At 33.6% G+C, this 12703-nt stretch overlaps 2 protein-coding genes across 3 annotated transcripts; one reads left to right on the plus strand and one right to left on the minus strand.

Annotated features, from left to right (window-relative positions):
• The first annotated feature begins 2828 nt into the window (after window positions 1-2828).
• Window positions 2829-6634, plus strand: LOC117918687 (amino-acid permease BAT1 homolog). Its single transcript, XM_034835516.1, has 7 exons — window positions 2829-3244; window positions 3583-3765; window positions 3943-4062; window positions 4148-4339; window positions 4728-5033; window positions 5528-5710; window positions 5893-6634. Exons 1-7 carry the CDS (start codon window positions 3152-3154, stop codon window positions 6382-6384), a joined length of 1569 nt encoding a protein of 522 aa, XP_034691407.1. The 5' UTR covers window positions 2829-3151; the 3' UTR covers window positions 6385-6634.
• A 26-nt stretch (window positions 6635-6660) lies between these two features.
• Window positions 6661-11230, minus strand: LOC117918686 (lipase-like PAD4). Of its 2 annotated transcripts, none has more exons than XM_034835514.1 (4): window positions 11014-11230; window positions 10559-10892; window positions 7691-8389; window positions 6661-7568 (listed from the first exon to the last, which is right to left on the minus strand). In XM_034835514.1, exons 1-4 carry the CDS (start codon window positions 11031-11033, stop codon window positions 6762-6764), a joined length of 1860 nt encoding a protein of 619 aa, XP_034691405.1. In that variant the 5' UTR covers window positions 11034-11230; the 3' UTR covers window positions 6661-6761. The 2 variants fall into 2 exon arrangements, with proteins under 2 accessions (XP_034691405.1, XP_034691406.1); XM_034835515.1 differs by having other exon boundaries at window positions 10559-10934.
• Window positions 11231-12703: the final 1473 nt, after the last annotated feature.

The raw sequence follows: 12703 nt of genomic DNA on the forward strand, positions 1-12703 counted from the left end.
TCAAGAACAATAAGTTCTTAAACCTAGAGATTAATAGTGACTTGAGAATAGTTATAGATTATTAAATAAAAAGAATAATATTTACAATTCTATTATGTTATTAATAGATGATATTTGAAAGTTATGTTAAGATCTAAATATTTATGATTGTCGTCATATTTATAGGAAAGTAAAGATTATTTAGCTAAAAAATATATTTGTAATTTAGAATTAATCATTTGGTGGTTAAATTTCCCTAAAGATGTTAGAAAGTTTAGTTTTGAAGATTATTGTGACTCATCTTTCAATCACATTTATAGATATTCTACTTTGTAGTCTCCTTATATATATATATATATATATATATATATATATATATATATATATAATAAAAATAAAAAACTTTCAAATGAAATTTCCTAAATGCTTTCAAAAAAACTTTCAAATAAAAAACCACCAATTTTTATTTTTGATTTTAGAGAGATGTTCGTATGACTATTTGTGATTTTCAGATGCAATTATGAAGTACAAATAACTTCAAATTTGGGGCAACACTTGTTTTTCTTTTTATTTCAATCTTGTTTCTTCATTTAATAAGTGACTCATTGATTTTTTTTAACAAGTTTGAGGGGCAAAGTATTGTTCTTTGATAAGTTTGGAATGTAAAATGTTGAATTTTGAATGTGAAGGAACAACATGTGAAGCATGCTAAAAGGTTGACGAGGTAAAGTGCATTTAACATATGACTATTTATGATTTTCACATGCGATTAAGAAGTGTAATAACTTTGAATTAGGAGAACATGTGTTTTTCTTTTTATTTCAACCTTGTTTCTTCACTTAACAAGTCATGAAGTGATTTTTTAATAAGTCTGAAACGCTAAATATTGGATTTTGAATATGAGGGGATAAAATATAAAAACAAGGGGATAAAGTGTATTTAAACACACACAACCATTGAAAACTCAATTTTAGAAATCTAACTCTCCATCCTCTTTTTACCACATTTTAATTAAAAAAGCTTTTATTCTTTTATGGTAAAAATAACTCTTTTTTTTTTTTAAACTTACATGTAAATACTTGAAATAGTTAAGAATATTTATGTCAAAAATAAGTTGATTTTCAAGAAAAAACATGAAAGAGGCTAAAATCACAAATATAAGGATTATTTAATCTCTTTTAACTAATTAATTCTATAAATTTCATATAAAAAATATTTTCACTAGTATAATAAGAAAACAAAGTCTTTAGAAAGACTATATTCTAAGGGGAAATTGTAATTATAAATTCCATATAAGAAATTAATTATTATTATTATTATTATTATTATTATTTAATGTTTTTTTATTAAAGAAATGTGGAAAGAGAAGATTTTTAATATGTGGAAATAGAAGAATAAGTAAATGAAATTATTTAAAAAAATTTAAAGGAATAAAAAAATAATTAAATGTTTAGAGGAATTAATAAATGAATAAATTAAATTCTTTATAGAAAATATGATATTAAGAAAATAGAAAAGAGAAATTTAAAAGTTCTTGTAAAAAGAAGTAATAAATATTGAAGAAATATGAAAAAAAAAAAGGTTAAGACAATCTTGAAAATAACTACTGTTTTTTTTAGAAGAAAAAAAAAAAAGACGTTTGTCTTTTTTTACTTAATTCTAAATATAATTTAAGATTAAATAGTATTTAACGTGTTAAGTATTAATTTTAGTATTTTATTTTTATTAAATATTAAGAAATAAAGAAAAAAACAACAGGTTAATTCTATTATTTAGAAAAAAAAAGTCAAATATTTTAATTTTTTTCATTTAATTAAAAAATTTAAGAAATAGGTTATAAGTCAATAAAAAGTAAAAAAATAAACTATCTTAAATATAAAACCAAATCACTTTCAACTCAACAAAAAGTTTAAAAAACAACATTAGTCTTAAAAAGTAGAAACTATTCATGCTAACTTTGAACAAGGATACACATATATAAGTGTACATTTATTATTAAGTTACGCTGTATATTTTTTGACCATAATATATTAATATTATGATAATATGTCTAATTTAAAAATATATTTAATATCAAAATTATAATCCATTTTAATTTAAATGTATTAAATGACATCAAATAAATAATAATATATGTATAATTTTTTTAATATTTATATTTTTTATATTTAATAAGTATATGGATTATATATATATATATATAAAAGGGAGGCATTAATAAAATTATGTCTTTCTATTTTTGGCAATAAATTAAATCAAATGTAAAAATAAAATAATTAGAATTAATTTATTTAATAATAGAAAAAAATAGAAAATCAATAAAAAAAATAGATAAAATCGAAAAATCAAAAAAATATATATCGATAAAATATGAAAGTATCAATTAATCGATATATCTTTTCAAATTTCATATTGGGATCCTTAGATATATCGGGATATATGAGATATTTTGAACCTTGGGGTAGAATAAGATGGTTTTTGACATTTTGCCTTTATCCAAAATAATAATAATTGTTCTAATTATGAACTATTATATCCATATATTCCAAAAACCAAAAGCTGGTTGAGCATATTTTCAAAATATGAAATAGATAGCAAATGAGGTTGAATTTTCAGCGTGCAAGATACCATCCTTTCTAAACGGTCAAAAACCCAGAATCTCCTCATCAATATGAAAAGTGAAAACATCTCCACAGACTTTCTCATCCAACAAAAGTCAGACTTAAACTGTCCATATATGACTAAATCAAATCCACACTCAAATTTTGTTCACATCTAAGTCAACTCTCAATACTACCCATCTGATTTCACATCATATTCTAACCGAGAAAGGTGGTCTACGCATTCCACGGATCGGGCAGGAGAAGATGATGATGATACTCATGGAGCTGCAACATACGAATCACAAATCTTTTCGCCCCGTTAGGCTCTTACCTGTCCATGAAGCAAGTGGGAAGGAAAACAAATGTGGGAAGTAGACCATGAAAAATCGCCGTTTCCCACCGGAGGGAACCAATAACCACAATCCAAACTTCAACTTTCCACGAAATATCCCATATAACAGAATCATTATAAATATAATCTCTCTGTCTCCCTCTTCTCTCTCAGATGTCCTTGGATTCTTTTGAGGATCTTGATTCCTGAACTGGTTTCCCAAGAAGCTCCTAATTCAATGGCTCACGGCCAACCGAGAGTCGGAGTCATGGATTCAGGGGAGAAGAGGCTGAATGAGCTGGGGTACAAGCAAGAACTCAGAAGAGAAATGGTTATTTTTGTGTTCTTTTTTCTCCTCCTTTTCTTCTTGTTTGATTAGCTCTTACACTTCTTTTTTTTCTTTTTTAATCCTGAGACGTACTGATATGGGTTTAGGGTGGGTGGAAATATTAGAAACTAAAAAACATGGGACGTCTCATAGTTCTTTTACCTGTGTTCCCTTTCCTCCTTTGGATGAATCAAATCAAGTATGTGTTTTTTTTGTGTGTGGAGTTTGGATTTTATTTATGGTAACTGTTAAGGGGCAAGGCTTCTGTAATAAGACTTGCTCCTCTATGACTATGACAAGAGTATTGATTTGGGGTGGCTTACTTTATTATTCATTTGCAGACTTTGTTCAAAACTCTTGCTATATCGTTTTCAACTATGACACTTTTCACAGGGATAACTCCCTTGTATGGTTCAAGCCTGCTATATGCAGGGCCCGCCACTCTCGTCTGGGGGTGGATTGTAGTGACATTCTTCACCTGGTTTGTTGGAGTTGCCATGGCCGAAATCTGCTCATCTTTTCCGGTTTGTACCATTTCCTTGCTTCTTTCTTCTTCTTCTTCTTCTTCTTCTTCTTCTTCTTCTTCTTCTTCTTCTTCTTCTTCTTCATATTTGCCTTAATTCTTTTAGTCGAATTAAAATGAGTCAAAATGGTCATGAAATTGAGTGAAGTGATGTATTTTGGCGGTTCTAAATATCCAGACGACAGGTTCTCTATACTTCTGGGCTGCTCATTTGGCTGGCCCCAAATGGGGTCCATTTGCATCATGGTGCTGCGCTTGGCTGGAGACAATTGGGCTTATTGCTGGTATAGGCACACAGGTAGTTGCTCTTCATCATACATAATCTGTGGGCACTTGGCACTTGGATTCTGACTGCTGACAACTCTCTGTGCTTCATGTCACAGGCTTATGCTGGATCTCAGACACTGCAGAGTATCATTTTATTATGCACTGGAACAAATAAAGATGGCGGGTACTATGCTCCTCGATGGTTATTCTTATGTATGTACATGGGTCTTACGATTATATGGGCTGTGCTCAACACCTTTGCATTAGAAGTCATTGCCTTCATTGACATTATTTCAATATGGTGGCAGGTAAATTTTATGAGCACTAGCCTCTTTTTCATGCTCACAATGCCATAAAATCACTCCAAAGTTATTCAATAATGTTGTGTTTGGTTTCTAAGAAAACCAAGCAATCATGCAACAAATGGTTCAACATCAGATATTAAGTTTCCAATTTTCTTTTCTTGTCTATCTTCAACCAAACAGAGCTTATTAATTCTTAGATCATTATCTTTTTCACACACACACTTGTAATGTGGAAAACATGCATATCCAAGTACTCTTAGTTCCATTTTGCTCACTTTGTAATTCCAACTTGTTCTTCAACGCTTTGTTTTTTCCCCTTATCAACTACTATGTTGAGCATATTAGGGGAAATTAATGGTGATAAATTATACATTGTAATTATCTTTTGCAGGTCATTGGAGGGTTAGCTATTGTTATTATGCTTCCCCTGGTAGCACTGACTACACAATCCGCTTCATATGTTTTCACTCATTTTGAAACAGCATCTGAATCAACCGGGATATCAAATGTAGTTTATGCAGCCATTCTATCTGTTCTTGTCAGTCAATATTCACTATATGGATATGATGCTGCAGCACATCTAACTGAAGAAACAAAAGGTGCCGATAAGAATGGTCCAATTGCCATCCTTTCTAGTATAGGGATCATTTCCATATTCGGGTGGGCTTACATCTTGGCTCTTACTTTCAGCATTCAGGTATACCTTTATTTCAACAGAAAATAAGCTTTCAAATTGAGTCAAGATGAACTTTTCAGCAACTTGTGCTAATATCTTCTAACAAAATATAATAGCAACATCATGTCAAGTAAAAATTTGGATTATGTGATTGAGAAATATCAGTGGGAAGTAAGGAAAAGATTTCCTGTGCCACACCTTTCCTACTTTAAACCGAAGACTTGGACTGTCTAGGATTATGTTTACAAAACCATCCTGCATCTGTTTAGTCAGAGCCTAAGGCTCAATTTGGTTGCCAAGGAGGAGTCCAGCCTAAATTGCTGCAGGTGAAATGTTTTTGTTCTGTTTCATCACTCTTATTGGCAACAAAATGGAGCATACAGAAAAAAGTAAAAGGCTACAGGATTGAACTTTCAAAAGCTTTCCCTGGAAAGTAGGCAGTACCTCCCTCTTGTAGAGCCCATGCATGAGTGGTAGTATAAATTCTGAAGTTTTGATTGCAACTTGTCATGCAGGACCCCAGCTACCTGTATGACCGAACCAATGAGACTGCTGGAGCATTTGTGCCAGCCCAAATACTTTATGATGCATTCCATGGAAGGTATCACAATGCTACTGGAGCAATCATCTTGCTTTTTATCATATGGGGATCTTTCTTCTTTGGTGGACTTTCAATCACGACCAGTGCAGCCAGAGTGGTAAGTAAAGTAACATAGTTTTTCTTACAAATTTATAGATGGCATTTGGGGAAAATGAACTTGATATTTTGACCTTCCACCTTTAAAAGGCCTTCTCAGTTGTGTCAGTAAATGTACAATTTTTATTGGTAAATTTTCTCCTTGCACTTGACCAGACCAATGTTTCCATCTGCATGGTTCAGGTATATGCTCTGTCAAGAGATGAAGGGATTCCTTTTTCATCCATATGGCGAAAAGTCCACCCAAAGCATAAGGTTCCTTCAAATGCAGTGTGGCTTTGTGCAGTCATCTGCATTCTTCTTGGGCTCCCAATCTTGAAAGTCAATGTGGTCTTTACTGCTATAACTTCAATATGTACAATTGGATGGGTGGGTGGTTATGCAGTTCCCATCTTTGCAAGAATGGTGATGGCTGAGAAGAACTTCAAACCAGGGCCATTTTATTTGGGCAAAGCAAGAAGACCAGTTTGCTTGGTAGCCTTTCTATGGATTTGTTACACATGCTGTGTCTTCCTTTTGCCTACTTTTTACCCGATTACTTGGGATACTTTCAATTATGCCCCAGTGGCATTAGGTGTGGGTTTAGGCCTCATAATGCTTTGGTGGATGTTGGATGCAAGGAAATGGTTTAAGGGACCTGTAAGGAACATTGATATTCAGAATGGGAAGGTTTAGCTCTCTCCCATAAATTGAAATGCAATGTATGTTGTTGAAATTCTTTTGAAATTAAGGTCACATTCTTCAATTAGCTCTTGGATACATACATGCCTTCCCTTGCATCTTCTTGGTTCATCTTTTTCAGCAGGCGTCGTCATGCTACCTAGGAATTAAATGTGAAGCCATTTTGGTTAGCCGTTCTGATTGTTGTGGCTTTTCATGACAGGTAATCAAAGGCTTGTTATCATCTGCAGAGGCTTTTACTTATCAAAAAAAAAATTCATCTGTAGAGGCTTTGTGATACAATTTTCATAAATTATGATAACAGTCATATATATACATGCAACGCTAAAATCACAGCACTGGTGTATTACAAAGCTTTTAGAAGATGAATTTTAAGGAACCATCTCTTCATTCCAAAAGGCTGGAAACTGAGGTGGGAATTGCTGGGTTTTTTTTTTGGAATCTTGCAGTTCTTCCATCAACAAAGTAAAGCTTGAATTCTTTGCCAGGACATCTATGGAAACTTCCTTGTTCTCAACCAATCTTGTAGCATAACTTTCAAACCTGTCAATATCTTGCCATAACATATCTGACCTCCCCGTATCGCTCTCACTCCTAACCTGGTCTAACCAGTCCTTGGCTTCCTCTACTCTTGCCCAGAAGCATGAATCTTGTGTCAAACTCGCATAAGAAGTCCTCTTGTTATTTTCTTCATCCCCGGCCTCTCTCCCTTTCCACCATCTATCAAAAATCTCATACCTTTTCTCTCGACCATTCTTCAAGTAATGTCCCTGGGTGCGGTGCTTCCCAGTCCTATAGTACTCTGCAATGTCCAGCGGCTCCACCAGGAGTTTATAAAATTGAGAGGCATTCACCCATTTCGCCCTCTTATTAAAATCGTGAGGTAGTTGGTTGCTTTCGAGCATATAGATGACATTATCCCAAAACCCTGCAAGCAGGCACCGGTTCATGTTGATCTTAGCACCTTTCTTTGAGGCTCCTCTTAGTTTGAAGGAGTCGTAGTAGCCCATTTGATCACCAGACTTGTTGCATGATTCTTTGAACCACTCTATCTGGGCTCTGTATGGGACGTTTTTGGACAGGGTTATGGCAAGGTTAGCGCTATTCAGGTGTGGTGGTAACGGATTCACCCTCTTGGCCATCTTTAGGCAATCTTTGGCTGGTCCGGCAATTGACTCCTGTAGGGTAGGTCCAAAGAAAACATTGGTTAGAAAGTGATATAATATCACTTGTGCGAGATGTATATCAAAAGGTCATTTGTAATGTGTAGAGAACTACAGAACGAAAAAACACTACCCACCTGCCCAGCTAGCCCACAGGACTGCACAGCCAAAGCAACCCCTGCTTCATAGCTCGACTCCGGAGGTTCTCCTTGGGTGAAGCTTTTCCTCATCAACAACTGCCAAGAAGCTTTCCCAACATAATCTCCATACTTGAGATGATCCTCAATGCTAGAACCAGGTGACGCTGTTGTAAACATCAACTCTAGCATCTTAACAGCAGCTGCAGCATCATTGACACATACAGCTCCCTCTTCAGAAAAAAACAAGTAGTTCCCAAACGGGCTGAACGGACTTTTAACCCATCCAACTCCTGTGGTGGCCGCCGATGCCTGAACGAAAGGCAACACAGAACGAAATAACTGGATTGTCTCTAAAACTGATTGCAGAGAAGTCATCAACAAGTGCCAGAATTGCCGGACAAAATGTGGCTGCTGGGTAGACAAGGAAGGTAGAGGAGCCAAGAAGAGTCTTGGCACGAAGTCGTGGTTTGAAACAACATGGCAGAAGTTACCAGCCCATCTTTCTCGGAGAATTGCTCGTGAAAGGGCCTCATTGCCTAACAGTGGGGAGCCAAATGTGATGCACAGGACTGGAAGGGAAGAAGAAGTGGATTGGAGATGGGAGAGGAGCCAAAGTGCTGAAAGAGAGGCAACTGCACCTCCCATGGAGTGGCCTGTCATCACAACTGCCTTGCTTTTCTCTATTACTGTCAAAATCTGCATATCACATATGATCATTATTATTGTTACTTTCATTTCACCATGCAAAAAGAATATTTCACTAGTTGATCAAAATTTGGAAAATTAAGAATTTTTTCAGAATGATTGGCAAGAATGTAAGCATTTTCCATTTACTTTTGGATTTAGTGACTAGATTTGATCACCTTCACCATCATTTTCCTGGTTTATTTCATTAATATCCCAAGTGGGTTCATATTAAAAATCGAGTTCTTGTGAAGGACATTTTGTATACAGAGTATTCCATTACAAGATGTGGATTTCCAGGTTGTTTGAATGAAACAAGGAGGAAGGAAAAAAAAAGAAAAGAAAAAATTTCCAATCTTATTGGAACCGCAGTTGGGTTTGGAATGGTTATGTAAGATTTCATTGTTTTTCCATCTTCTCCTCCCCATCTGGGTAATCAAAATTTCTCCTCAACATTCTAAATTTTGTGATAATAGTTCTAGATGGTCAATTGCAGCAGTTAGCATATGACTGAGGTCAATTTTTCTCGTTCTCTTGCGTTTGCTAAGAAAATACAAGGAAAAAAGCTCCAACCTCATTACCATTTAGGTTTGAAGTGTTGAAACTAAGATTTTAAAAATAAATATATGTCGATCATTTCAACTGTCAAGAATTTCAAATGTACACACCAGGGTATATTAAATCCTCATAAAAGTTTTAATAATATTTTATGGAGTTTGATCAAATCAAGGTCCAATATGAAGTTTGACCAAGATTCAATGGTTTGACCAAAGAATTAGGCACATGAATGCTTTTCTTAACATATTCTAGAGGCAACATTATTGTGGGATCCCTAGAGTGGTTGCAGGGTGCCTTTTTTTGACCCAAAAGATGGGAAGGAAAAGTAGTCAAACATTTGAATTCATACTCTATATGCATTCAAATTACTGTCATCAGCTTTTTAATTATGGTTTATTAGATTCTTTTTTTATTCATCACATTTTTATCTATTAATTTCATATTTAAAAAAAGAAATTAATGATATAAATCATACACAACCCCATAAGCCTTAAAACTTGACTATAAGAAGTGCCTATTTTACATTCCTATAATTAAAAATTTTTAAGGTGGTGTTTGGAATATTAGAATAGAAAATAAAACTGAGAAATCAATTCTATTAATACGTCCTAATTATTTTTTGGAATGAAGATAATAATAAAAAGTTAGTAATTATGAAAACCAAATCTTGCACCTCAGTATGATTACATTCTTATCTTTTATATAATACTAGTAGAAGAGAGAAATCGAGATCCTAGAAAAAATACAATTTGATTTGCATAACAATAATGTTTTTAATCCTTTTCTTATTACAAAAACTAATCCAAAGATATTAATAAATGAGAAATAAAATTGATTTTTGTTTTATATGTTAGCATTCTAAATAGAAATAAACATGAATGGGCGTTTTGGGAATCAAAATTTTTGCTTGCTGTGTTATTTTTGTGTGGGGCGGTGGGAAGGCGTGTGGGAGGGGAGAGGGGGTCAACACGGCCAAAATACAGGCCCATTGTGGCAATAGACCCACGCAAGTCTTTTTAGACTCCAATCCCAATTCCCACCGACGATCTTGCTGTATGGGCACATAGCTAACTTATTGTCCAAAGGGTATTAATCTCTCAAGTCTGATAATCAAATGGAATAAAATCATTGTACGTCTCTCTAAAATGGCGGACCCTATCTGACAACTTAATGCACACAACAGCTTGAATTAGGTAAGAATGGTGGTTGGGAACCTGTGTAACCCCGTTTGGCTTGATGGAATAGAAAGAAAAAGGACGAAGGGAAAAGGAGAAAGGAGAAAGATCCACACAAATCCCAAACGAATATACACTGCATATTCGCTCGCCCCCACGACTTGTAGCATTTAAAAAATGCATTCAGTCACAAGCAAGTCTTCTGCTGAATGAATCAACTAACCGCGTTTTGGATATTAATTATTAATTAGTAACCAAACAGATCATTAGTTTTCATGGATTCAATTCCTATTCTGCATCGGCATCAAGTAATCAATCAATTTCAATCAAAGAGAAGCGGGTGAGAATCAATGCAAGTATGCACACTAATGACCGGAAAAAAGAAGTCTCTTAGCAACCAAACAGATACATGGGAAGGTAAGGTAAGGTAAGGTAGGCAGAAACAAACCTGATTAAGAAAGGCCGGTGAGGTGTACAAGGAGAGGAAGTGATGTAAAATGGCAGCATGAAGCATAGGAGGGTCTTCGTGCTGATGCTGAGCATGGCGCTGCTGCAACGGTGGAAAAAGGCCATCAGGGGGGCGGTCCAAAGCCTCCAAGTTAGCGCAGCTGGGGTCTGCAAGAGGGGGCATAATGGTCCCCGAGAAGGCCACGTAAGCGATGCCTCGAACTTGATCGGTAACGACACTTGCAGAGGTGTTTGCGAGGCTGCAAAGCCTCCATGAATCTTGTAGCACAGGCGTTGAAGATATGAAAGTCGCCAGCATCTCACTGCTCTCAAACCTGATAATAGTTTTTATAGGATGTTGATCAGATTACACCAATCTGGAAATGAGAAATGAGAAATGAGAAATTCCATAGTCAAGGTGGGATGATATGGAAAAGTAGCGAAAGGGTAACTTACAATGAAGTTTCTGCATCCATTCAATCTTCCGGGCTTTTCGTCGTTTTTTTCTTATTTCTTGTCTTTCACTTCGGAGAATTAGTGGGAATTCAAGCTTTTTCTCGCCTAGCACTTTCGGTGTTGGGAGGAAATTTGGAAGGAGAGTGTGGGGACTGTGGAGATGTGGACTGCGATAAGATGAGTGATGAATGATGCCCAAAGCCCATCCGGTGACCAAATTTGACACCTAAAAATAGAGAACCAAAAAAAAGGCCGTGGGGTACGTGAGACTAAACGCGTTACGCGGCCGATGCGTCTTGGACGGGATCTACTGTCAACTGCACTGCACGCGGTGTTTGGACGACCATCAACGCTGCGTTTTGGGGAGAATTATGCGTTGAAAATGTCCTTATAACATGTACAAGTGATAAAAATGATATCAAATACCCATTAAAATATATACAATACAAATTTAATAATAATTAAGTGATGATATTTTATATTATTAAAATATATAATTTATAATAAATAAAAATAATGTATTATCTATTTTATTTTTATTTTTATATCAATATTATTTAAAAGTATATAATAATAGTTTTTGGTTTTTTATCAACCATTTAATAAAAAAATTATTTCTTATGAATTAAGGAAGTTGGGTCTATGTTGAATTCTAATTTTATTATATTAAATAACTAAAATTTAAGAAAAAATCAATTTCAATATCCATCAATTAAAAATATATTTTGATTTAATGTAATCCTCATAAATAAATTGAAGTAGATTTTTTTTATTTAAAATATTTGTTTATTACATGAAATAAATAAGGATAAAAAATTTAATTTAAAAAGATAAATTTCACAATAAAATTATTTAACAACAAAATCTTTATTTTATAAATTGGATAAATATGAAATAAAAAAGTTATAAAATTTTTAAGAAGTATGTGAGAGAAAGGCAAGGTAAATAAAGAGAGTGAAAGAGAGAATGGTTAGTTTTTTTAATTTAACGTCAATGGTATTTTGGGGATTTTTGAAAAGTAAGATCATTCACCTCAATTTCTACTCTATCGTTAAGTTTTGAGTTTAAATATCTCTATCATTAGATTTTGAGTTCAAATATGAATGATAAGAGGTTCTTGAGCCAATTATTAGTCCCAAGTGACACAATTCTCCTATAATGGTTTTAAATATTCCATTTTTTAACCCAAACATCGAGATGTCGAGATGCCAATCACCCTACAATAATCAATATGGGGTAAATTTAGGGTATTATCAGTTATATAATTCAAACCCAGACGATGTGTCACTTATTGAGACTACACTTCTCAGTGTTTGCCCTAACTAATAGGTTACCTGATGTGTTCTTTAGGTTTTGATGAAAGTTTTATTTGTTTAATAATTTTTTTTAATATTTCTCATGAAATAATTTTAGAGAATGGTTATAAAAAATAATTTATAATTTCTTTGAGGAAAAAAATTCTATTTAAAATTTAAGTTTTCCATTTATTTTTTAAAAGTATTATATACTTATAATATAAAAGTTTCTAAAGTAGATTTCATATTTATAATTATTTTTCATAATATATATATATATATATATATATATATAGATATAAAATAATACCTTGATACATTAAATTTGTCTTGATTTTTTTTAGAATAAATTCTCAAAAATGGTCTTCAAAAAAAATCAAATATATTTTTTTGCA

Source organism: Vitis riparia, chromosome 7 (assembly GCF_004353265.1).
Source record: "Vitis riparia cultivar Riparia Gloire de Montpellier isolate 1030 chromosome 7, EGFV_Vit.rip_1.0, whole genome shotgun sequence".
Taxonomy (NCBI): Eukaryota; Viridiplantae; Streptophyta; class Magnoliopsida; order Vitales; family Vitaceae; genus Vitis; species Vitis riparia.

Bases quoted from the DNA above. Each gene is read 5' to 3' on its own strand.
- LOC117918687 (XM_034835516.1), top strand. From the start codon at position 3,152: ATGGCTCACGGCCAACCGAGAGTCGGAGTCATGGATTCAGGGGAGAAG. The intron at 4,063-4,147 runs GTAGTTGCTCTT...TTCATGTCACAG, and splicing joins TTGCTGGTATAGGCACACAG to GCTTATGCTGGATCTCAGAC. The intron at 5,711-5,892 runs GTAAGTAAAGTA...TGCATGGTTCAG, and splicing joins CGACCAGTGCAGCCAGAGTG to GTATATGCTCTGTCAAGAGA.
- LOC117918686 (XM_034835514.1), bottom strand. From the start codon at position 11,033: ATGGATGCAGAAACTTCATT. The intron at 10,893-11,013 runs GTAAGTTACCCT...AACTATTATCAG, and splicing joins ATGGATGCAGAAACTTCATT to GTTTGAGAGCAGTGAGATGC. The intron at 8,390-10,558 runs GTTTGTTTCTGC...TGTGATATGCAG, and splicing joins CACCGGCCTTTCTTAATCAG to ATTTTGACAGTAATAGAGAA.